General features: G+C 35.1%; 4 protein-coding genes across 5 annotated transcripts; 3 read left to right on the top strand and 1 right to left on the bottom strand.

Annotated features, from left to right (window-relative positions):
* Positions 1–721: 721 nt before the first annotated feature.
* Positions 722–2833, top strand: LOC111913574 (pentatricopeptide repeat-containing protein At3g48250, chloroplastic). The gene has a single exon (XM_023909298.2). It carries the CDS (start codon positions 802–804, stop codon positions 2659–2661), a length of 1860 nt encoding a protein of 619 aa, XP_023765066.1. The 5' UTR covers positions 722–801; the 3' UTR covers positions 2662–2833.
* A 339-nt stretch (positions 2834–3172) lies between these two features.
* On the top strand, positions 3173–3920 carry LOC111913575 (uncharacterized). The gene has a single exon (XM_023909299.3). It carries the CDS (start codon positions 3308–3310, stop codon positions 3722–3724), a length of 417 nt encoding a protein of 138 aa, XP_023765067.1. The 5' UTR covers positions 3173–3307; the 3' UTR covers positions 3725–3920.
* Positions 3898–24591, top strand: LOC111913449 (protein JOKA2). Of its 2 annotated transcripts, none has more exons than XM_042899904.2 (4): positions 3898–4022; positions 21971–22794; positions 22884–23221; positions 23586–24591. In XM_042899904.2, exons 2-3 carry the CDS (start codon positions 22028–22030, stop codon positions 23194–23196), a joined length of 1080 nt encoding a protein of 359 aa, XP_042755838.1. In that variant the 5' UTR covers positions 3898–4022; positions 21971–22027; the 3' UTR covers positions 23197–23221; positions 23586–24591. The 2 variants fall into 2 exon arrangements, with proteins under 2 accessions (XP_042755838.1, XP_042755837.1); XM_042899903.2 differs by having other exon boundaries at positions 23347–24591.
* On the bottom strand, positions 24445–24819 carry LOC111913611 (uncharacterized). The gene has a single exon (XM_023909337.1). The coding sequence runs from the start codon at positions 24817–24819 to the stop codon at positions 24445–24447; it is 375 nt and encodes a 124-aa protein (XP_023765105.1).
* Between the last annotated feature and the right edge of the window lie 1702 nt (positions 24820–26521).

The raw sequence follows: 26521 nt of genomic DNA, 5'->3' as shown, positions 1-26521 counted from the left end.
TTTAAAAATCAATAGTTCCTAAAAAATTAAGTATTTGGAAATTTTAAATTTTAAAATTTTGAAATTTTAAAAATTTTAGTATAATATTTGAACATTTGAAAGCTTAAAAATTTAAAATTTTAAAATTTTAAAATCTTGGTGTAATATTTGAAAATTATTTTTTTTTAATTTTTTAAATATTTCCCGCCTATGACCGCCGAGGACCGCCAAGACCGAGTTTGACCGATTTTGACCAATTTACGCCAAGTATCCTAATCGTAATCGGTTCGAAGCCGTCAAACGATTAATCGGCCGCCAATGCCGATTTCTGCAACATTGCTTCAAACATATTGATTATTTTGTCAATTTATTTAAAAATACATTATTTTTCCTTAAATTTATTTTGATTTGTGATTAATTTAATCAATATTTTTTTATTAGATTCTTAAAATCATCTAGTTATTTTTCTCATTTATATTCTTAACAATCATCTAGTTGTTTTTATAATTATCCCTAAATTAAATTTTCTATCAAACCCAAATTTGCTAAAGAAAATATTTTGATCAAGTAGTTTATGGTATGGAGTGACCATTTCATATGAGAGGTCAGGAGTTTAAGTGGTAGAGACATAATTGGTTATTTTGGACTATATTAGTTAGTTTTTCATTAAAAAAAAAAAAAAAAAACTTTATGGTGCCTATACCCGAGTCCGACTTGACCCATTTTCCGTCGGTCATCTCAAAACCCTCGTTAACCCTTTGCCCCCATTGTTCATCTTCTACCTGCAAATACTACACTCACAGCTTTGATAGGCCAGCAACGATGAATCAAACAAAGAGATTACTCAGTACAATCAGGCTAGCCAACTCGCTCTACTCGACTCAGCTCGCCAGAACCCACCCTAATAATAAGGTTCGAACTCGGTTTCTTGATTTACATGTCCCTAATTACGTTTCCCCATTTCTCAATTTCCATGCAAAACTCTTCTTTTCTTCGAAGCCAGAACAAACGCTTAATATTATTTTATCTGAAAAGTGGTCTGATGAGTTAGAACAAGAGTTATCAAAGTCAAAAACCGATTTCACCCATGAAACCGTCATGTATGTTCTAAAGAAACTCTCGAAAGAGCCCCAAAAGGCTTCGGATTTCTTTAATTGGATCGTTGGAAAACAAGGGTTTCAACCCAGTTCTTCCATTTATAGCATAATGCTTCGGGTTTATGGGAATAAAGAATCGATAAAGCAGTTTTGGATTACTGCCCAAAAGATGAAAGAAGAAGGTTTCTTCATTGATGATCAAGCGTATTTAATGATTCTTCAGGATTTTAAGAACTCGAATATGATCAATGAGGCTGCAAATTTGACCAAAATTTATAACTCAATGGCGAAAGATAATGTCATGAATGACGTTATTAAGGAAATCGTTAGTGTTGTGATTGAATCAGAATGGGGAAATGGGGTTGAGAAGAGATTAGCAGGGATCAAATTCGACTTCAAGGTATCAGATAATTTCGTTCTTAGAGTATTAAAGAATCTGCGAAAGTATCCTTTGAAAGCAATCAAGTTTTTCAGATGGGTTAGTGAGACTTTCAATTATGAACAAAATACCATCACTTATAACGGGGTTTTACGTGTTCTTTGTCAAGAAGATTCAATAAAAGACTTTTGGGACATCTTTAAGGAAATGAAGAACGCAGGCCATGAAATGGATCTTGATACTTATCTAAAAATCTCAAGATTCTTTCAAAAACGTAAGATGTTAAAAGAAGCAGTAGAGCTTTACGAGCATATGATGGACAGCCCTTACAAGCCCTCAATTCAACATTGTAGTGTCCTTCTAAGAACCATTGCAGGCAACATTTCACCAAATTTGGATCTTGTTTTTCGGGTAGTAAATAAATTTGAAGCCACAGGAAATTCTCTTTCAAAAAGCGTTTATGATGGTATTCATAGATCATTAACAAGCATAGGTCAATTTGATGAAGCCGAGAAGATGATGACAGCCATGAAAGATGCAGGATACGAACCCGATAACATAACCTACAGCCAATTGATCTTTGGTCTATGTAAAGCTCGAAGACTAGAAGATGCAGCCAAGGTGCTCGATGAAATGCAAGCAAATGGTTGCACTCCTGACATCAAGACATGGACGATTTTAATCAAGGGACACTGTTCAGCCAATGAAGTCGACAAAGCTCTGATCATTTTCGCCAACATGATCGAGAAAGGCTGCGAGGCTGATGCGGATCTTTTGGACGTTTTAGTAAACGGGTTCTTGAGTCAAAACAAGGCCATAGACGCACACCAGGTGCTTGTTGAAATGACTGAGACAGGTGGGGTGAAACCATGGCAGGCGACTTACAAGAATTTGATCAAAAATCTGTTGTTGGAGAGGAAATTTGAGGAGGCCTTGAAGCTCCTAAGGCTGATGAAGAAACATGAATATCCACCGGTTTCAGAGCCATTTGTGGGGTTTGTTTCCAAATTTGGGACGATTGATGATGCTTTGGAGTTTTTGAAGGCGTTGAGTTATAAAGAAAGTCCTTCAGTTTCGTCTTATCTGAATGTGTTTCAGGGTTTTGTTGATGAAGGTAGAGAATTGGAGGCTAAAGATTTGCTTTTCAAATGTCCACCTCATATTCGCAAAAACAAAGGAATTTCTAGTCTTTTTGGGTCTGTTTGATTACCTAGTTTGTTGTATTATCCATTTTTTTTTCAGAACAACAGACAATTTTAAGGTCGAAGCATGTGGGTGCTTTAGGACTAAATATATTTCTACAAAATATAGACCCCTTGCTCTTTATATTCACTAGACTTTATAATTTATTGATTTAATCCGATCACTATTGTATAAATTGTGAATTCAGAAAAAGAGAACATTGTTTTTTGCAAGACCATACACTAAAATTTGTTTTTCATTACTAAAAAATGACATTAAAAACGTATTTTGCATATTTACATCATAATAACTATAAAATAAAACAAACCGATATGATTTGTCATTTTTCAAATCAATACTAGTATAAATAAACACAATCGCACAGTTTGATAAACTCTCTTGATGTTCTTTATAATTAAGACGACAATAAAAGAAGAAAAAAAAAACCTAACAAAACTCATGAACTTTAAATATGTGAGAAGTAAGGTTGGATAGCCCATCCTATCGTAGTATGGTACCCATGTGATGTCACGTTAACTTGTTCCCATTTATCTACTTGTTCAATTCAATCGTGGCATGTGAGGCTCTCATTTTGCCTGTAAAAGATAGGAATACATTTGTCCTATGTCCTAACCATGGCCCCCATACACATGACCTCCTCCAAAACACCATGAAAGAAAACATTGAACAACATGAACTCGAAATCGTCAAGGCTGTGGCACAGGCATGGCTCGGCCACACCACCACCACCTCACCACCCTCCTCCACCAATGAATTCGATACCCGCCGCCTCAGTTTCAAGATCAAACCCACTCGGTTTAAGCTAGAAAAACCATCGTCATGGAACAACAGTAACAATAACAGTAACAGTATCTCAACAAGTTGGGATTTCACACAATCACTGTGGGATTCATACGAGATTGTGGCAGTGTCAAGGCGGCTCGAAAGTGGGCTATTACTGGAAAACGAGTTTGATGAATCAAGTAAAGGTCAAACTCAAGGTCAATCTAGTAAGAGAAAGAAAGAGAGCAAGAATAGCCTCAGAAATATACTCAATCGAACATCGTCTAGGAGGTTTGATGAATAGATATTGATTATATACAGAATTCCATATATCTTTTTAACACCCTTCGCGAATGATTTTTGTGCATTTGGGTAAGGTATGTAAGTTTCGAGCTCTTAGAAATAAGAATTTTGTATTGAAGAACAATGTGAAAACGCCTATTTACTTATATGTTGTACTTAAAAACACATGATAATGAAAACATTACGAATCTTGGCTAGCTTTTATTCGTTTATAATCAACTTGATAGGAGTAAGGAATTGCAGGATGTAGGAATATCAATGCTAGATGGTCAAACTTCACAGAACACCAAATCCCAAAGGTAAACTCTGTTTTTTTTTTTCATTAAACTTAAATTCAACTCTTAGAAACCTTAATTTGTATGAGCTTCCTCTAACCATTACTGTTACAGAACATGTTAAAACCCTAAACGTACGTTTAGGTTTCTAAACTAATTATGCCAATAGTAAACTATTAAGAACGTGACACTCAATCAACAAGATGAAAGTAGAATGAAATTTCGATCTAATAAAACTAAAATGTAGTTTAGAAAGTAAAACAAACGACCTAGATGACAGTGGAATATGCTGCCATATGAGAGAAAGCAGTGAAAAACCCTTCCTTACACCTCGTTCCCGAGTTTAACAAAAGAAAAGAAAGTCACGAGAGAAAAGAAGAGAAAGGAAAGCAAAGCAAAATTTTCTTCCTTGTTTCCGAGTTTGAGAGAAGTGGAGGGAAATGAATCATTTTGTTCTTTTTTTCAAATCCTCCCAAATCGGAAGGAAAGTTAGGAGGGAAAATGATCCTCCCATTTCTCTCCATTTTCTTCCACTTCCCTCTTTTAATGAAACTCAGGAACACCAATCCCTTTTATTTTTTTTCTCATTTCCACTCATTTTTTTTTCTCGTTAAGTTGAACTCTGGAACGGGTGTTAGTCTTCATTATTAGTATCAATATTTATCTTATTAAATATTTTCATACATCATTCAACTTACAAAATAAAAACTTTTTTTCAACAATATCCTTCAAATTTGTGCTATTTGAATGCAATAGTTTTAAAGACTAATTTATTAGTAAAATATCATTTTATATTGAAAATCATAATTCAATATAGTTTAGTATTGAATTTTTAAAATTTTCTTATTTTATTAATCTACTTTCAATATATATATATATATATATATATATATATATATATATATATATATATATATATATATATATATATATATATATATATATATATATATATATATATACCAAAGGGCCAATGGCCTAGCGGTATGGAGTGACTATCTCATTTGAGAGGTCTGGGGTTCAAGTCTCGGTGGAGACATATATATATATATATATATATATATATATATATATATATATATATATATATATATATATATATATATATATACTCTAGTTGGGCACCGACTCTTCGTAATATATACTCTACAATAATCTCTCTCAATATCTATCATTGCCGATGTTTTGATTATGAGAAGAAACTTGAAGTTTTTTTTATAAACTATCAAAATATCCACTTTGAGACCCTCTTAATTATTCATCTCTTTTCCTTTGTTTTTACTTTTTTCACTACCCGATAGACGCTTAGAAGACATAATTTCTAAGATATATAAATGATATAACATTAGTAACGATGTGAAAGTCATAAAAATAGTTCTCATCAACTAAGTAGATGTCACGAAATAGGAACATAATTAGAGAAGCTAGAGGGAATTAGCAATTAGGAAAATTGGTCAAATCACTCAAAACAAAAATCAAATTTGTAATGCACTAATATGAAGTCAGAAATTCAGTCATTCAGAATATATGTGTTTGTGTGTTACGTTCATTATCGACGATGTCAATCAATGTATAAAAACAAGAGGCCGTCAGATTCAAACACCAAGAATAATGCAATCCTTGTTTAATTTCATTTAACAATCAAAATGAGAGCAAGAGTGTAATAAGACAAAGAGGCAGAGTCCAGTGGAATCGGAAAACCAAGACACAAGAAGCATCGCTTAAACTTTGTTGTTATCATAAAATTGGAAATTTGGAATCGGAATAAAATATGAGCTCTTGTTTGTTGTAAATCTACATTAGCCTATCTTAGACAACCCAAATGCAATTTTTAATATTAACCCTAATTTTTAAAACGGTAACTGTTGAAGTTTTTAATTTTACTGCGAGATCTTTTAATTGGAACAAAACATGAGCTATTGATTTTGGATTACCAGACGGTCGACTATTGGTACACTGAATCATATATAAAACCAGACTCATTCTACGATAGGATCCATGTACGGTAGCCCACCTCGAACACCCTCAAAGGCACCCATGTTTGAAGATCTACAATATGGGTCATTTAATATCTACACAATCAATTTAGTTTTTGGTTGGGATTCACCCCACCTAAACTAGACTCCAACACCCTCATGTATAAGTTGATAAAAGAGTTTTTTAATTATGAAGATTTTTTTTTACCTTTTAGATATATCGATGAATTGGTGTTTATAGATAAGCTTTAGATATTCCAAAATGGTAGTACAATTATGAATGAAAATTAGAAGTAGAATAATATATAACATGAAGAGTAATGTGACGTCCCAAAAATACTAAGTAAAAGTTTTTGTTTTTAAGTTAATCAACCCCTCAATATCAGAGTACAAATCATAACATAAAGTGCGAAACACTGGTGGATGTTGTGTGATCATGCCAGACCCTTCCCTTCCGAACGAGAGGTACCTCAAACCATAAACATAAACTATAAACACAAAGCATAATGAGTTCCCTAAATACCACATACCATACATACATCAAGCCCCGCCCGGTAACAAGTCTATAACATGTAATGGGCCCCACCCAACACCTACAGTAGGCCCCGCCCAAAACTACATACAAATACATGCAAGAGTCACAAATACAACTAGCATACTATAAACATAATCCAATGGGCCAACATTGGTGCCTTCGACCCGCAATTACTATGAGGATACTCACCTCAATCGATAACAAATAAATCTTACTCCCGAGTCGCAAATCCAAGAACCTCCACACACTATACATATCAAAACCAACCCTAATTAATAATTAGGGTAATAATCATAACCAAGGGTCCAAGACACACTTTATCTCTTTAGGGTAAAAAACCATTCTACCCTTTCAAAGCTAATCCCAACCAAACATGGTCTAAGGCCCAAAAATGATCCATTTCCACTTATGGGAGTACGCTATGCGTATCGAGTTCCCACAGGAAACGGGGCAGGACCACGTTACGCGCTGCGTACTCTAGGGTAACGCCCTGTGTAACCCTAATGTTGCCAAAACCCACTATTAAGTCCTTAATACCTGCATACTAAACATCCAACTCACATATCTTAATCTAAGGGAGGTGTTAACTGATAAAGTCGTCAGTTTTAAGCTTTTTGCATGGCTTATTAGAGCATAGATTCAAGCCTTAGATCCGAATCACCCTTTAATAACTTCAAACCCTTGTATGAGTGAAAGATAGCCACACAGACATTATTTTTATGACATATGATTCTCAGAAACAACATGCAATGGAAACCTTAAGCTCCGAAGTAGCTTTTACTCATGAAACCAAAATCATGGGACTAAAAGCAAGCAAAACTCTAAACTATCCTAGATCCAAGCCATAGAACCATAAATGTGGGAACTTTATACCTCCAAAAGTTTGCAAAAGAGATGAAAGTTATGGATATTCAAGCTATAGTCACACCAATCCTCAATGATAGATTTCTACTTCTTCACTATGCACTAAGAACACACAAAAGAGACTCACACAAGCTAACCAGGGATTAGGGTTTCAAAATATTGTTTGGGGAGAGTGGAGGCTGAGCATGAAGAGGCTCAAGGGACTTAAGGTGTTTATATAGGGTCTCAAGCCGAAAAATTAGGGTTTGGGTTCTGCATGAGTACGCACTACGTAGGGTTTGTATGCCCTGCGTAGGGTATAAACTCTCGCGCCATTTTTTTAATGTCTTAAGCCCTGGGTACACATTATGTACGCCCAACATAAGGAACCATTTTGCAAGAATTTGATAGTTTAATCTAGAAATGAAAATACTTGAAAAACGGGTGTTACAAGTAAACTGTAAATTTGATCCCTGTGGTTTGCGAAAAAGTGTGGATAAAGTCCAAAATATTTTCAACTTGCACCGTTGGTCCAAAATCACAAATTTTCCATGGATTTGGTCCCTTAAAAGTTGAAATGACTTTTTTTAACCCTTTTTATTTGTATTTCATTTTTTTAAAAAAATATTATTATTATTAGTATTATTATTATTATTATTATATCATTAAAAATTAGAAAAACTTCCCCTCCCTCTCCCTCTCTCTCTCTCTCGTTCATCATTATTCTATTTTTTGTTGGTAAACTAACGTTGGAGCTAAACAGTTGAGGAGCCGCCACCTTCTTAATGGAGATGAAATCCCATATCTCTCCAAAGCGGAAGATGAAATCCATCACAACTTTCTAGAGCTGTCATCGCCTTTGGGGCTAAGAATTTGCTTGCCAGAGAGCTATATCATAACCACCATCATTTATAGATCTGTTTGATGGTGGAGATGACCACAATATATGTTCACCGAAGAGACTTAACACGACTACAATCATTCATTAGAAGAAAACTATATATTTGTTATAGACACCACTATCGTTCATTAGAAGCAAAATATATATTTCCACTAAAGCATTCCGCCGAACAACTTGGGGGCAAATACAATAAAAGATGCTGATTTAGTTATTTCTTCACTTAAAACCTGAATAACCGCATACCGATGAAAATCTATCAGCAAAATTGCAACATCCTATTTTCATGAGAAAATTTTCATTTTTAAATAAGGTAAAATCATTCTTTACATAGAATCCAAGTTATAAAAACCCATTTGTTCTAAAATACAGTTGTTTGAAAATCAGAGTAATATAAATAATGTGAAATCTTCATTGATGTTGATGTGTGTATACAACACGCCTTCGCCTTTCCATGATCACCAAAGGTACATGAAAAACATTTAATCCACAAATTTAAGCCAAAGCTTAGTGATTTCCTCCCAAAATATCACATACAACATAGCATAATAAAGAACTGTAGGCTATTAGCAACCCTGGAGACTATCAGTTATCTCAATGGGCTAACAACATGCCCTGTGGGTTATCAGTAACCTGGTGACTATCAGTAGTCCTAATGAGCTAACAACACATCATTTGGGTTATCAGCAACCTTGGAGACTATCAACAGTCCCAATGGGCTTACAGCTTGCCCTGGAGCTATCAGTGGCTCAATAACACTTAACAATAATATGTAAATAAGAACATAAACACAAGCAACACCTACACTAGTCTACTAGACTAACATCTTACTACCACATGTCAGACATCAAACTGTAGACCACTATGGAATGTATAATTATATTTAATCAGAGTTGAGATAGACAGTCGAATATATGATTCTACTCTAGAGCCACAACCAAACAAGGAACATGCAGGAAAGCCTAGATCAAGAGTTCTCAGGCTATCATACATGACTACATACAACCCCCAAGGCATTCAACTATATGATCAATAACCTCCTGACACTCTAACCAATGTACCCTTACCCCTATGTCAATATAAACAACTATAGGTTATCAATAACCCTGGGACTATCAACAGCCCTAGAGTTATCAACTCGGTAAATACTCATAACAACCATCAGATACTAAGACTCAACTAGTCTAGCATGCATCCTATTATGACATAGGTAATATAGCGAGAAAACTCACTTGAATTGAAAACCCAAGGAAACACAATAACACACTCACTCACTGCACTGATCGCTCTTATGAACCGACAAACACCAAACCAGGGTGGAACCTTAACCGATACCCCAATTCCTTCATGTTTTACACAATGTCAAACTGGTTAAAAAGTCAATGATCAACGGTCAATCCTCACCATGATGTGGAAGACTCTTAGGTACGTCATGGGAATATCTAGATAAAATAGTCGCGAGGTCTTCAATCGTCACGGCGTGACAGACATGTCATCACGTTGTGGGAACTGACTCTAGACAACTTAATGGATTAATCCCTTAATCCATTAAGCCACACAATTATCTCCCCTAGAAGGCTTCCTTACACCCAAAGATTCACAAAAATTATTTCTTTATAGATATGCATGCCCTATGTAAGTCTTTAGCTCAAGCTAGGTCACAAATGATGAAAAAGAGGTCAAAACCTCTTTCATGAGTTCAAAACTCTACCAAACTTCAGATTTAAAACATCTAACCACAAAATGACTCTAAGGATCCATAAATTTGCCACCTTTATGGAATCCAAACACTCCAAATAGTCTAAACATGGAGAATAATGCATAAAAGTCTAGATCTAGCAACATAAAATCATAAAGCTTGGAGCTTGAATACTTATAAAGGTCCAAAATAAGTGCTAGAAGATGATGATGAGGCTTTCAAGTTGGATCTATGCACCAAGGATGATCCATTCTCCTACAAGGCACCAAAACACCATAAAAATCTTAGGAACTCAACAATGGGTGATAGTGTTTCGTTGAAAGGGTGGAGACTGAAGAGGATTCCCTAAAACTTGAGTTTATGGGCTTAAATATGGAAGAAACCCTAAAATATCATGGGCTTGGGCTGCAGCTGAGGTCACGTCGTGACCTTCCTTTCGTCACATCATGAAAGCCATCCCAGATATGTGTTCATACAATTGGCATGTCACATTGTGATGCTCTATTTATCACGCCGTGACACACATTTTTTTGCCAAACACCTTACCTTTGATACTTTTAAACCCTTAACAGATCTATTCTGGAAAATAGGTGTTACAAAAACTGAAAACAAAAGCCCACCAATCGAAAATCACAACTCAATAATCAAATCTTTTTGTTTTTTACAATCACGATGGAAAAATGATCATCTTTCTCAATCGATTCATCCTAATCATACAAACATCAATGTTATTTGGGAGAAAGATATGCAGAATGGGGAAAACCTAGAGCTGTTAGGGATTAGCCTATTGTTCATCGTCTTCTTCTTGATCCTCATGCTCATTTTGTTCATTGTCCATCTCGCAATTACTTTTCTTCATTTTCATCATCATCTTATTCTTCTTGGATATGCGAGCTTCTTAGGTGTGTGCCTTACCGGGAATTGGGTGTGTGCCTAGCCGGAAATCGGAGAAGATGAACACAGAGGTATACCCATCGGAAAGTAGAGAAAGAAAAAATGCATAGGTGTACGGTTAAGGATGGGGGCGTAACTGGATTTTAATTTTGTTTTAATATTAATAAAATAAGGAAATAAATGAAAAATGAAAATAAAAATCATTTTAGGGGTATATTAGTAATGTTAAGTTGGGTTTGGACCAAATACACATAAAATAGGTTTGAGAGGGACTAAATTCATCGAAATTTATGATTTTGGACTAGTGGTGCAAGTTGAAATTTTTTTGGATCCTATCCACAATTTTTTTTAAAACTACTGGGACCAAATTTGCAGTTTAGTATAATATGAATAACAAAGGATTCTATACGAATCATTTCTTTATTTTTAGATAATATTACTAATGGTCCTTTAGATTTTTCGTTTGTCCCTACATGGTCCTTATGAAACTTTTTTCCTATCGATGATCCCTACTATCGATGATCCCTACAGAGCAAGCCTTGCACATAATAGTCATTTTAGTTTTAAATTTGTCCCATTACTTGTCCTATTGATTAAATATATTTAAAATGTCTAGTTAAACCTATATGAAAATACTAATATACCCTTAATGAATATTTTGTTTTTTTATGATAAATAACTCTCCCCCTTTCTATCTTTCTCTTTCTCTCTCCATTACCACACTATAGACGCAAAACAAGAGAAACACAAAAAATCCCTTGTTCATCTTCATTTTTCTTGGATTCTAAGGCTACAACTTATTTTTTCTTCCATCAAAATACAAACACGCAACCCGTTGAAGATAGAAATACCCAAGGCATCACAAACCATCACAAACTTGGGATTAAACTTAAAGGAAATACAATGAGAAAATATGTGTTATTGTTTCTTGGTTCTCAGAATTATAAATGCAGAAAGGGGGTAGACACACATACACACAAAAGCAAGAAAAAAGGAGACAATGTTCTAACAGTCTAAACACAAACAAGAACGTTGATCGTAAAGGAACATACTCAAAGGATGGTGATGATGAAGTTGATGATCAAATTATTACCCACTAGCATCGCCATTAAACATCACCACACCACCTGCCACCCACCTTCATTCAATAGTACAAGTGTAACGTCCCAACAACCCAAGCTAATTTTTTCATTTTTAAAATAATATAACATCCGTTTTCAATAAAGTTACATTCCAAATGAATCATTTTTTCATGGACCATTATTCAGAAATCAGAGTTTTAATGAAGACAGTGCAAAATCTTGAATCATAAAGTTGTTGATGTGTGTGTACAATCACGTCTTCGCAATCTGAAAAGTACCTACAAAAAGTTTAATCCACAACTATAAGCATAAAGCTTAGTGAGTTCCCCAAATATCTCATACAACACACGATATAACAATAGACCTGGAGCTATCAACAATACTGAATATCACATATAACACATAATATAACAATTGTGGGTTTTCAGCAACCCTAAGGACTATCAGCAGTCCCTGTGGGATCACATCATGCCCTGTTGATTAACAGCACACCTCACAGGTTATCAGTAACCCTAGGGAGTACCAGCAGTCCCATGGACTTACAACAGTCTAGGAGTTATCAACAACCCAGTTCACATACAACAACAATCAACAGCTAAGACCCAGTTGGTCAACATATACTACCACACAGGTACGTATAGTGAGAGGACTCACCTTTCAAGTAGCAGTTAAACACCACATCTCTCACCCGACTGATCCTACATGGCACCTAACAGCAATAAAGAGTACCCTCTCAGTTTGCACTCCAAAATCCTCAGTTTGACAAAAACTCAACCCATGCCAAAAGTCAACGGTCAAAGTCAAATTCAACATCCGATAAGGCCAACTAACCAACCTCACATCGTGAACATACCTTGATCACGTCGTGAGAGTCCACTCGGTCCGATTCCAACTTGTCTCGACCCAACCTAGCCAATTCAGTCAAGGAAAATCATATGAGTTGACCTCACGACGTGAGCAGTATTTTGTCACGTCGTGAGCCCCCAAAAGCTTAGTAGAAACGGGGTCATTCACTCCTTACGTCATGAGACCCTATGTCTCACGTCGTGAGCACAGTCTAAAGCCAAAACTCCAACGATTTAAGTCCTTAATCCATTAAGCTTTTTATTCTAATTTTCCAAAAGGTCTCATAACTCCATAAGATACTTAAAATTTGATGCTATATGGACATGTATGTCAAATACATGTCTAGATTTAATTTGGGACCAAAAATGTAGAAAAGGTCATCCAAATTTCATGAAAAGATTCAAAACCCAACCATTCACCATATCTAAACCTCATGACACTCCCTTACAACCCATAAAGTTGCCAACTTTATGGTTTCCAATCATTAAAACTTGCTTAACAAAGAGAAGAGCGGGACAAAACTTAGATCTAGCCATATGCAACAATAAAAGTGGAAGCTTTGACACTTACAAGGGTCCAGAGACAATATGAGGTGATGATAATGTTGATTCCTTGCAAGCTCCACCAAAAGATTACTCTCTTTTTTCTTTTCTTCTTCTTCTTATCTTCTTCTTCAAGCCAAGAAAAGCTCCAAAAAAAGCTCAAGAATTAAACAAGGAATGAGTGTTATGGTTTTCTGAGGTGAAAGGGAGTTAGAGGCTGAAAGTGGACCCTAACAATGGTTTAGAGAGGCTTAAATACGAAGGAAACCCTAAAAGATCATGTGCTTGTTGGATTAGTGTCTAAGTCCATAACTATTTTGGTATGTACTTGACCCGATGGTGCATGGTCCTTTTGGGTTGCCTTCACCAAAGCAACTTGATTGGAGAAATAAATAGAGAGAGAGGTTATTATGATTTATTAATATGTTATAAGAATAATATATTAAAGGAGAAATCATATTTGTTTAATTAATATTGGTCAATAATTAATTAAGAATTAATTTTGTGATCAAGTGTAATTAATTAAACTAGAGGGGCTGAATTGTAATTATGTGATAGTTACAAAATAAGGTAAGGATTATCTTAAATATATGGTGAACGAATTTAAGGAGATAATGCCTTAGAATTCGACTAGGATAAGGGTTTCTAAGACTTATCTTATGGTTGCTTGGTGGACAAGCAACTAGATAAGGATAAGGACTAAAACCCTAACCTTTACACCTATATAAACCCCCTAAGGCTCATGAATTCGGCCATGCCTTCCCAAGAAGTCCTAAGGACGAATTCTTACCTCTCCCCTCTCTCTTTATACCTTCTCCATTTGCTCTTGGTGTTTGTAAGCCATTAGAGGAGTGACACTTGTGACTCTAAGCCTTCCAAAGTCAATTCAAGGAGGAATTGGGATTGTTATTGCTACATAACAATCAAGGTAATATCTTAAACCTAATTATATGTTAATATTGATTTCCATATGCTAGAATTAGGGTTTATAGTCTTGGATTCAAAGCATGTACAATAGAGAAACCTAGATCCAAGCATTAGGGTTTGTATGAGCACATAGGATGTCTTATGACCAAAACCCATCAGTGCTTGGGTTGTAGCAATTCTCACGTTGTGAGCCCCTATGCCTTACGTTGTGAGATTACTCCCACACACAATTTACATTTTAACCTATTTCACGTCATGACCACTCAAAGGTCATGTCGTGAGACTCTATTTCTTCCAACAATCGACCTTTGACTCCTTGAAACCCTAAAACAATCCATCCTAGGAAAATGAGTGTTACAACTCCCCCCCACTTAAATTAGATTTCTCCCCCCTGAAATCTGCCATTATCAATCACTATGAAACTGCCCCCTCCTAAATCCCCTCGAGGGATCTTCCAGACCAACTACTTCTTACTCGAGCCATCACTACCCTGAATGCTCGTATCAGTGACTGAAAAGCCCAATGATTTTTAAATCAGGTGCACACGCCAAATCTAAGTAGAGACTTCCCAAAGTCAAAAATCACGTCCCCCGGCAAAGAATGAAGATTCACGTCTCACAACCAACCGAAACAAGACAAACTGGATCCCTTGACCTAACCTGAAAACTTTATGAACATGTCTGCCTCCTTGACAAACATGGCCTCCTTCCGCATCAACCATGCTGACCAACACTCAAAGATCTAACCCAAACAAAACCTCCCCAATCTTATGTCATCCCGTTGATAGAAGAAGACAGGTGATGGGTGCAAATAGATACCTATCTAGTTTTAAATTATAACCTAACAAACTTCTGCTAACTATTCACCTATAGGCAGTGTACCTAGTCAGATTATAGTATAGCTTTAGGTAAGTCGGGTATTGAACACAGGGAACGATATTGATTAGTTAACTTACTTACTATTAAATTAACCTAAGATTCTAGCAAGGTAATGGTTTTTATTTAATTTTGCAAGTTTAGACAAACTCAAATTCTCAAACACATTGATGTGCCGGTTAACCACACACGCTCCATCAACAATGATAATTTTTCGAGATGCTCATCATATCACTTTATAGTCCATATTAGTTTGTTGGTTAACCACAGACGCTCCACTAACGACATATAAAATATGATGTGTGTTTTCATTGATTAACATACATTTCATATTTTTCGTAAAGTAACTAAGAGTGGGATTTTAAAAATAGTTTAGTTACTATATGACATCATACTTATTAATCAGATTATGTCCTATCAAATATGTTCGGCTAATGACCCTCCACCACATAGAAGAGCAGTGGGTGAGAGTGGACATCTATTCAACGACCATTTTATAGGCCGGTTCCTTATACCCCTTTTTATAGCATGGTTTCGTTAATGAGACGTACTTGCGATTTAACTGACTATTCTTATACATATAATATATATTAAATTTTTAATTATATATACATAGTATAAGGGGTATTTTAAAACATTTTAAAATTACAAGGTTTAGTCTTAATAAATTAAACTTTTTAATTTAATTGAATTTAAACCATTTTATGGATTTTTTAATTATCTTTTAATTAATTATTTAATTAAATTAAAAATAAGATCTATAAGGATAATATTAATTAATCTTATAATTAATCATTATCTTTTCTAAGATTATCTCCTAAAATTTAGGGTTTTATTTAATTATCTAATATGACCAAAAATCGGATTTGACAGATTTAACAAGAGATAATTACCAAATAACAACCATATAAATCAAATTAGGCAAGAAAATCAGAAAATTTGAAATTCACTATGCTCACGTCGTGAGTACAAACTGGCAGAAAACAAAATTCTAATATTATCTGTGTTCACGTTGTGTGGATCCAATCTCAGGTTGTGAGATCAGTTTAGCAGGAAAATTTTGATTTTTTTAGCTTCAATCAATGTACATTCAATTGTTAGACAACCATACGTTCTGATACCACTGATGGGTTTTACATGTATTAACGTGGATAAATCCTTAACACTTAAGGGTACATGCAACCTATTAGATCTATGTCATAACACTATTGAAGTAGCATTATATTGAACAACAAAAAACTATGAACCCTATGCTAACTTCGAAAATCGCAAACAAATTAGGGTTTACATACCTTTTTTTATTGTTATAGTAAACAATCAAACATATCATTTTTGAAATACTCTTGGAAACAAACACCACAAGTGGCGTGCCTCTAATGATTCACACCCAAACCCTAGCAACCAAAGAACTTGAAGAGAGAGAGGATAGAGGTAAGAATTTTTGGCCTAACCCTTCTATAGAAATCATGGCCGAAAGTTGGAGGTATAGGGGTCCTTATATAGTGCAACTTGGAAACCCTAGATAAGCCCAAAACCAATATAATAATATTATATTGAATTGGTAATTATCTAGCTTCTTAATTATCCTCCATGGGTAATTATAGAACTCTAAAACCTTATAAAAATTGTCCAAGGTTTCTAGGAAGGTTCTAAAATGCCTTTTGCTCAACTATTGAACAATTACATTTTAACCCATGTATTTTTAATTAATCCAGTTAATCCTAAAATTAATTTTAATTAATTTCTTATTAATTCTTAATTAAATAATAATATTTATGATTAATATATTATTCTCATAATATATTAAAAATCACTTATTTTGAATTCTAATTAATTGTTAAATATATAATTAATAAATCAGTCTCTCTCTCTCTAAAAGTTATCATATTCAAATTACTAGGTTTGAGGGCAACCCAAAAGTATTGTGTTGCTATCAATTCAAGTTTATACCAATTATAGTTATGGGCTTAGACACCCAATCCAACACTTTTCACATACGAGCTCGCAGTAGAATGCTCTTCTAGGAACTCCACCAATGCCAGGTCGATCAGCACAACCATATGCTTCGAAAAGCCACCACAAGCTGCCTAGATTCCTAACTTAGACTTCCTCTTATGTAAGTTCTCACACCAGAATACTCTAGTATTCCTATATGATCATTAGGAATACTCACTCCCACCATACTATCAGCTACAACAGAAACTTATACCAATGTCAACTAACTATCTTACGAATACAATTACATGCAATAAGGATTAAACAATTCTTCGACTAAAAGATCTTGTACTACAACGATTGCACTCAAACAAAAGTTGCGCAATAGGCCAAATCGGACATTCTAAAACTATTTAATTCTTACGGCATGTAACTTAACGTATTCCTTTAATAGCTAACTAACGTTAATATAAGTTTCACATAGCATAAAGCAAATAGAATTCAAGCAAAAAACCAATAGGCAAAAGGAATCATAAAGATCAAACAATTTCTAACACACAACTTCTGAGGATCCTTAGCCTACACATCATCCTACTTATTCCTACATCTCTAACAACTCATATATCACACATACAAGGACTCTCTCCTAAGCATGCACTCTAGCTTGCAACCCTGAGTAGATCCTTAGCCTAAGTTATAGCATTCACATCATACTATAACACATATAACAACTCAAATACAACATATATAAAGCAAGTATGGATATCTTAGGAAATCACTTTTTCCGATCTGTTGTTGATTGTACACATCACATCTTCTCTTTTCTTATCTTGAAATGAATCTTTTTGAAAAATGTTTATAAAAACTCTCAACTTTATAGTTTAAGTTTCGAATTTCATGAGTGCTCATCCAAATCCCTCAAACCATGGCTCTGATACCAACTTGTAACATCCCAAAAACCGAATCTAAAATTTACATTTTTAAAATAATATAACATCCATTTTCAATAAAGTTACATTCCGAATGAATCATTTGTTCATAAACCATTATTTACAAATCAGAGTTTTAATGAAGACTGAAACATCCCAAAAATCATGACAAAAAATTTTCGCTTTAAATTATTAAATAACCCATAATTATCAAAACCATCTCATCAAAACATACATCATATCAAAAACACATGTAAATATATTAGAGTAAAACATCCCAAGCTGAAACAGCGTGGTGTGTGAAATGCAGTCATCCCGAGCTCTTCCCCATATACCGAAAGTATGTGAAACCAAAACTAAAAACTATAAGCACGAAGCTTAGTGAGTCTCTCCAAACTACCACATACCATACCCATAAGCACATAATCACATATAAACATATCGTGGGCCCCACACAACATCGAACATTGTCCGACATCGGGCCCCGCCCAACATCGGAACGAAATCCAGAAGCATACAAACATTCCCCGTACATTGCCTTGCATCGGACCGTAATCCAAAAACATACAATACATAAACATGCAAGAATCACGAAGACATCAAGCATACAAACATTCCTCAAGCATCGCCCGACATCGGATCGGATTCCGGAAACATATAAATCTACATCGGGTACTGCCCGGCATCAGACCTTAGTCTGGAACATACTAACATACATAAACGGGTCGATATTGGTTCCTTCGACCTGTTCCTACAGGAGGAAACTCACCTCGCAAAGTTGAATGCAAAATCTCACGGTAAGGAATCTCTAACGGTTACTCCAACGACTCCCTGAGCTATCATTACCAAAATAACACTTAGTCAAAATCCAATAATCCTTCTTAGGGTAAAATGTCTATTATACCCCCTAATCTAATTGGACCGTAACCTAGGCCCAATTCCATAACATCCATGGTCCAATTCTATATAGCCTTTCCAAGCCCACTTATGGCCCAATTTTCTAAATTGGGCCCAACTTCTCAAATGGGCCTTCCCTTAAGCCTAAACATGTCCTTAGCCCAATAACTAACTTCTAATGGCCCACTAAGGCCTAATAGCTAAGAAGTCCAAAGATCAGCCCAAACCAAGGCCTAGATGACAAAAACCCATATCCAGTGGGTACGCGGGACGTACTCCTCTATACGCTAAGCGTACAACTTGCATAGGTTGTACGCTGCGTGTACGGCCAGCGTACTACCCTGTTAAGCCATAAACTCCCAAAAGGCTTAATCCCTTAAGACCTTAAGCTCCAAACACAAATCTTAGTCCAATAAAGTGTCTTAACCAATAAAGTTGATTACTTGGTGTCTTGCAACCCACCAAATGGACCCAAACTTGAAATATGGCAACTAACTTCCATAAAACTCATGAATGGCCACAAAAATACCTTCAAGATGGAAACTTTTCTGTTTTTGGGACTCATATAGCACTAAGGGTGGCAACCCCGAGCCTAGAAACGGATTTGGATCATAGAAATCCATTCTTGGGACCAAAAAGGTCCAAAACACCATTATTATAGATCTAAGCATACATGAGGCAAGTTGTGAGCTTTTTACCTCAAATGAGTGCTAAATGGTGAGGATATCTCAGATCCTTGAGCTCATGCTATTCAAGTTCTTCTTCACCAACTTCCTCTTTCTCCTTCCAAATTTCAAACCACCACAATGAGCTTCACAATAACAAAATCACACAAAGATGAGGAATGGTTGGCTTTCTAGGGTTTCTGAGTTTGAGAGGTTGGTAAGGAGGCCAGGGTTTGGGAGATAATGTGGTATTTATATGGCTTAAACCTTAAAATTAAGGTTTTGAGTCAGATCGCGTACGCGACGCGTACTCCTTGGTACGCTACACGTACGCGCATCAACCCACCGCATCCAATGCCTTCATTATGCCCAGCATACGCCAAGCTTACGCCCAACATACGTCTTCAGTCAGCCCAATATACAACGGCCCACTCACTAAGGCCTAACTCAAAAATCCAATATTAATCTCATAGTCCAACAATTAATTATAAAGAAATTAAATAGTTATTACCTCAAGTCACGGGTGTTACAAAGACAGTGCGGAATCTCGAATCATAAAGCTTCTGATGTGTGTGTACAATCAAGTCTTCGCAATCCGACAAGTACATGCAAAATGTTTAATCCACAACTATAAGCGCAAAGCTTAGTGAGTTCCCTAAATATCTCATACATCACAGGATATAACAATAGCATTAGAGCTATCAGCAATACTGAATATCACGAGCTTGGGCTGCAACAGTTCTCACATCGTGAGCCTCTATGCCTCACATCGTGAGATCAGTTATGGACACAATTTACATTTTAACCCATGTCGTGAGACTCCATATCTTCCAAAAATCGACCTTTTGACTCCTTGAAACCCTAAAACAATCCATCCAGGAAAACGTGTTTTACAACAAGAGACAGGAGAGTGGTCAGAGCTCTCTTTTTCCTACACTCATCTCTCCATGTCGACACCTCAATTTAGATTCCAACCATCAAGTGGATAAGAACCCACAAGTTCATATCCAAAATCAATATCCAAAGGTCCCAAATCCAAAAAAACCCCATTAAATAGCACAAATCGAAGAAGCGATCAAGACCATTCCATTTCCATTTCAACATAGACCTCACATAGTCTCCTTCTTTATCTTCTCTTCAACCATCATAACCACAACCGAATACCACCTTCTGTTTATTATCCCTCGTTTTGACCTAATCATCATCATCACACCACCCAAACCATCATCATCACACTCATCGTCTACAGACATAACAAAGAAACCCTAATCCCAATTTGTTATATTCTCCAAGTCTCCGGTTCATCATCGTTTTCTTGTATGTGGGGAGAGGGACGCCGATTTTTTGGAGTGTGTGTATGTGTGTGTGTCTCGATTTTTATAGGGATTTGAGGTTTGATAGAAGGAAGATGAAGGTTAGTCTGGTGGATTTAAGAGAGAAAGATAGGGGACATGGTTAACAATTAAATAAAAGAGGGGCGATTTAGTCTTTTCATATTATATTTAACAGAAAACTAGTGGTGTTAGTCATAAGGACCATTTATGTGTAAGGTTTGCTTCGTAGGGACTGTCAATGAAAAAAAAGTTTCATAAAAACCCTTTTAGGGACAAACGGAAAAGCTAAAGGACCATTTGTAAAAATTTTAAAATTTGTTATTTCTGTAAGTATGAATAAAAAAGTAAACATTAGTCATAAACTAAACAACATATTTAATATTAATTTTGTTTTAGGAGTCTTCAAATTTATATGATTATTGTAATGGTAACAATTTACATTTTGAAGTTAAATATTAATATTTCTATGCATATATATTGAATATAATTATAATCTACAGAATCGCGGATATCTCTAGGATTACAGTTACAGATAGCGATCAATAGTTCGCTTTAGCTATATATATTTCTGTTCCATCGACTACCCTCTTTTCATTGTAGGGTTTTTAGTCCTATCTCATCATGGCAACTGTAATCAAGGTTTGTTTTCAGCTATATCCTTCTTTTTCTTCTTCTTCTCTTTTTGAATTACTCCACCGAATTCTCATTCTGTTTTCATAAGTGTGGTTGAGTGTCGCACTCATATTAGTAAAATATCGGCATACTTTGCTAGACGTACCTTTAGTGTTTTCACACGCTCTTTAAGAGTTCACGTTATTGTAGTGTAGATGAACCTCATGTGAATTGAAGTTTCTTGCGAGTTGTATTTTAGTTTTAGAAGATTAAGATTTTACTTTTGTGGTTTTCGGGTTCAATCCCAATTGGTATGATTCTCGTACTGAAGTAGCATTACATACAATTTTTTCCATTATGCAAGTATGTCATGGATTTTTGTGACTTTCATGGTTAATGCGTGCTTGGTTTTCTTTGAAAACCAGTTGGTTTGACTACATATACTTTTAAATAATCCTCAAATACGTGTTATGTTTGGTGCAGATTAAATTTGGAGACACACTCAGGCGCATCTATGAGGAAGATCTTCTAGATTTTGACATGGAAATGTTGAGGGAGAAGATCTGCATCCTCTTCGGTCTAGATCTTGATGCTGATTTTACACTCACTTACATCGATGAGGATGGAGATATAGTCACTCTTTGTGATGACAATGATCTCGATGATCTTGCGGCTCAATCTCTGAATCCACTAAGGATGACTGTAACATTGAATCCTAAATCTTCTCTTACATCAACACAAGACCAGCTTCAGATCAATTCCTTGAACTCTGCGGTTTCTTTGATCTTGAAATTTGTGCCAGAGCGACAACATAATGCACTTTTGAAGCTTTTGCTTGACGTTGCATGGGAAAACATGATGGGTGATCAACAGGGATTGAAGATTGAAGAAGCATCTGAGACATTATTACCATGTAAAGACGGAAGCCCAGACTCAAACAACGAAGCTTTGCAGGTCGAAACGGTGAAGAAAGATGGAGTTCTTGAAAATGTAGATCTTAATGTTCCTTATTCTGAGTCTGAAACTGTTAAAGGCTCTGATGTTGCATCTTTACATGATGACAATGCCAAACTGAGGAAATCCATTGATTTTGAGACTTGTGTAGACCTTAACGAATGTCCATTCATCGGGATGCCTCTATCTAATGACTCAATCGTTCATTCATGTCCTTGTGGGACTTGTGTCTCTCCTCTTAAGAAGGCCGATATCGGTAGTAAAGGCTTAGGCAGTCTAACAATCCATGAGGATATTACGTGTGTTGGGTGTCGAGTTTGTCCCATAATTGGACCCCGATTCATATCAAAATCGTAAGTTCTTTTGAAGCTTGTTAGAGTACATGTATATATATTAATAAATATTTTTGGTTATTTCTTGAATCATTACTCTTTTTGTATAGGAGTATTATTGTTGATCTGTGTTGCACTTGCTTCGAGAAAACGGGACATGATGCTGCTGATTATATCAGAATGGATGTCTCACCCTTTTCTTTTTTCTGTGACGAACCTCCTGTTGTGTGCAATGACAAATTAGACCCAGAAGTCGAAGTTGTGAATACCAATATGGATCAAGACATTAATGAAGTTTGTGAAAAGGAACCTATTGGAATTGTGGAACCTGAAGATCTGTTTTTAGATGCAGTACAGCCACATAAGGATCAGGAGATGAGCACCTGTAATAGTCATGTTGCGTTTCCATCAAAACTGGAGTAGGTGGAACCAGTTGGCTCGAACCAAGGTAAAGTTCCGATCTTTGGAGCAATCCAAATATCCAATCTCTGTTGGTTTCATAATAAAGTGAGCCATATATCTAAATTGCCAAAAAAACTTATAAAACATAAAAACTTCTTTGGTGTTATGCAGCGTTTTCATGATCCAAGAGTACTGGTTATTGGTAGGTTAATTGGGATAATGATTACTAATAAAAGCTCTTCAAGACTCGATAGTATTTTTCAGTTTAGTAGCTTTGAACCTTTTATGGTGTGCTTTTTTTATGCGCCACGTTTAGTAAGTATTAGTAAGTAGGTGTTTTTATGTAGTTTAGTTATGTCTTTAATCCTAGACTTTATTTATTTAGTACAATTTTTTTTTTATTTTTAAAGGTTGAGGCACATGTTATCTGTTCATCAAAATGGCCCTTGTACTCCTATCACATGCAGATGAGCGGAACCCTTTGGGGCCAGGGAGGGCCATCGCCATCGCCATCGCCCCTCGCTTTTCAGCCCACTTATATATAACTGTTATATATTTAAGTTATTTCTATGTTATTCAAAATAATAAGAATAATAATAACGTTGTGAAGAAACTTGAAAGGAACTGGTATGCCACAAAAATAAAAACTAGCAGTTTTATAAATACCTAAAAATCCTAATTTGAAGGTCACCGTAGTTAAACGAATTAATTCTAAAATTTTAATCAAATCATTTAATAAGGCCAATGAAAAAAAAAACTAAATACTCTCAAAAATATAACTGAAAACCTTAGTAAGGTTTCGGGGGTCTCAACTGTTTTGTAGTTGTTCTATGACCGTGTTAAACATGGTACCTGATTTTGTGTTTTCTAATTCTTTTCATATCATACCATAATATTTTCCTTGTAACTATATGTTAAAAAAAATACAAAAAACCTACATAATACACCTGTTAAAATACCTTCAGTTAGATCATATCGAAAAATATCGTTTTAGATTTTATTCTTGTTTATTTTCTATTTTAATCAACTCGTTCATATGAGCTTCTAACATATTGAATATATATAAAGATCATTCGGTTTTACAACTCTGAATAGAACTTTTTATACAAAATTGACGGATATCTACAAACTTTACATGGAAACCCCAATTACAATACAAAAATAAATATCTATATTAACTTATTTCACAAATTACCCTAAAATGAAATAAAAACCAATTCTTTTGGTCAGAAAGGAAAAGTATAACTGCGAGTTTGGTGGACTTATGGTTCACGCAACCCAAACCATGGCGATGGAACTCAAAAATGTAGCACAAGCAACAGCAACAATGCTTCTCTCTTTGATCACGACTTTCAACAAATGCATTGCAACATCTCCGGTGATCTTCCTCCCTTCCACCGCCAGTACACGGCGGCGTTTCCCTGCAAAAGCCATCATCACCAGCACCATGGTCCACGTCACGATGGTGGCTCTCACCATAACTGCCATCAAACCTCCAATCAACAGAACACCTGCGATCATAGTCCACATGTGGAATGACGACCGCCGTGATCCAGTGTGATCGGAATCATGAGACATGAAGATGTAGAATGAAAGAAGCAGAAAGAACAAGCATGATGCAGTGGTTTTCGATCTGGCGATCATCTGGAGGCTGAGAGAATGTGATGTTGGAGAGGAGCTGAGGAGATGAAAATTGTGTTGAAGAAAGAAGAAGGAAGAATGTTGCTTTTTAGATGAGGATGGAGAAGAGAATTAGTATCCATGTGGTATCGGCTTATTTGCACATGGACTGGTTGGCAATAATCACACCAACTTTAATTTTATAATTAAGTTCTGGCAAATACCCTCTTAATCATCTGATTTTATGATAAAAGGACAGCGACTTTTATATAGAAAAAGAACATTTTTTTATCACTTTTCTAGACATTCATTGGGTACTTTGTGAAGGACGATACTTTTAGTTGTCCGAATATCTCAAAATTAAAAATCATGCCTAAATAAATCAAATTTGGGTTGAATTTGTGGAGTTGAAGTTGATTTATTTTAATCTTTTATGTTATAATATCCTAGATTATTTCGTGAAAATATTATACTATCAATGTAATAATATAGTTTTTGTTTTCATATGTGATTTTTAATTTGATGGATTTTAGAATAATTAAGAACAGAGAGACCATTCATAATGAAGGTTAACCATACGTACCTACAAAAGCTATGTTTTTAGGCTGGATGGAGTGGTGCTACAGAAGCCGCACTCTCTTCATTGTCACGTAAACGTCATGTCAGCTTTTACCACAAAAGTGTGTTTCCTTGTCACACCTAAAGAATGGTGTCATATTTTTTTAAGGATTTAATTTAAATATGACTTCATTGTTAATAAAAAAAAAAACATAAAATTTCATTACTTCAAAATAAGAAAAATATTGCATTGCGTTACTTAAAATTAAAAAAAAAAAATAACATGAAATTTAAAAAGAAAATACTACAAACTTAAAAAAAAACACACACATATGAAACAATTAAAATAACTTATAAAATAAACTCGAATAAAATAACTTAAAAAGGAAAAATAATAAAAAAAAAGTTATTAGTTAAAGTGTTGTTGGAAACAATGGCAAACATATACTTTTTTTAATTTTATAAAACAATTTATTTTTAATTAAAAAACATAACCTCAATACTTGTCATTTGTCATGTTAAATACACCAGAATAATTTAAATTAATAAAAAAATAAAAATAAAAATTAAAAACAAAGTACAAGAAAATAGAAATACTCCCTAGATTTGTTTCAATTGTATGTGTGTTTTTGTAGCTCATGCATAGTTCATTTAGGAATTTTAAAACAAACCAATTAAAAATAAGAAGAGAGAGAAAAGAATGTGGTAATAAACAGTCGTGGAGGAAGGGAGTGCGGTTCAAACCGCATGCCGGGAGCGGTGTTCTCCATTGACACGGTGGCAAACCACAGCGGAGAGAGACTGCACCCACTCCGCATAGTCTTATATAACTAACTTTGTTTGGCTGCTACGAATGCTTCCTCTGATTTCAGTAAAAATACCAAAAGCCTATTCTCAAGGCTTCTTTCTCTTATAGCGCTATTTCCTTCCCTTTGAGCTAGCCGGAAAAAATCCATTTTTGTTCTTATTTAAATAAATTCCCATGAGTTGCCTTGAGTTGGTATCTTAAAAATCGATGATTCTTAAGCTAAATTAAGTTTGTTAAAGACAACTAACTATGTTGGGCTACTAGCATTTTATACTTAAAATATTAGAATTAGAATGCAAATTAAACTCTAATAACATTATACTTATGAAGTTAAATTCTACCATTATAACACTATTATTG

Source organism: Lactuca sativa, chromosome 1 (genome assembly GCF_002870075.4).
Source record: "Lactuca sativa cultivar Salinas chromosome 1, Lsat_Salinas_v11, whole genome shotgun sequence".
Lineage (NCBI taxonomy): Eukaryota > Viridiplantae > Streptophyta > Magnoliopsida > Asterales > Asteraceae > Lactuca > Lactuca sativa.
The sequence above is the reverse complement of the archived record's forward strand: the minus strand, read 5'-3'. Positions and strand labels throughout refer to the sequence as shown.

Excerpts from the sequence above, each read along its gene's own strand:
- LOC111913574 (XM_023909298.2), top strand. The coding sequence starts at position 802 with ATGAATCAAACAAAGAGATTACTCAGTACAATCAGGCTAGCCAACTCG.
- LOC111913575 (XM_023909299.3), top strand. The coding sequence starts at position 3,308 with ATGAAAGAAAACATTGAACAACATGAACTCGAAATCGTCAAGGCTGTG.
- LOC111913449 (XM_042899904.2), top strand. The coding sequence starts at position 22,028 with ATGGAAATGTTGAGGGAGAAGATCTGCATCCTCTTCGGTCTAGATCTT. Across the intron at positions 22,795-22,883 it reads CCCCGATTCATATCAAAATC|GAGTATTATTGTTGATCTGT; the intron begins GTAAGTTCTTTT and ends CTTTTTGTATAG.
- LOC111913611 (XM_023909337.1), bottom strand. The coding sequence starts at position 24,819 with ATGATCGCCAGATCGAAAACCACTGCATCATGCTTGTTCTTTCTGCTT.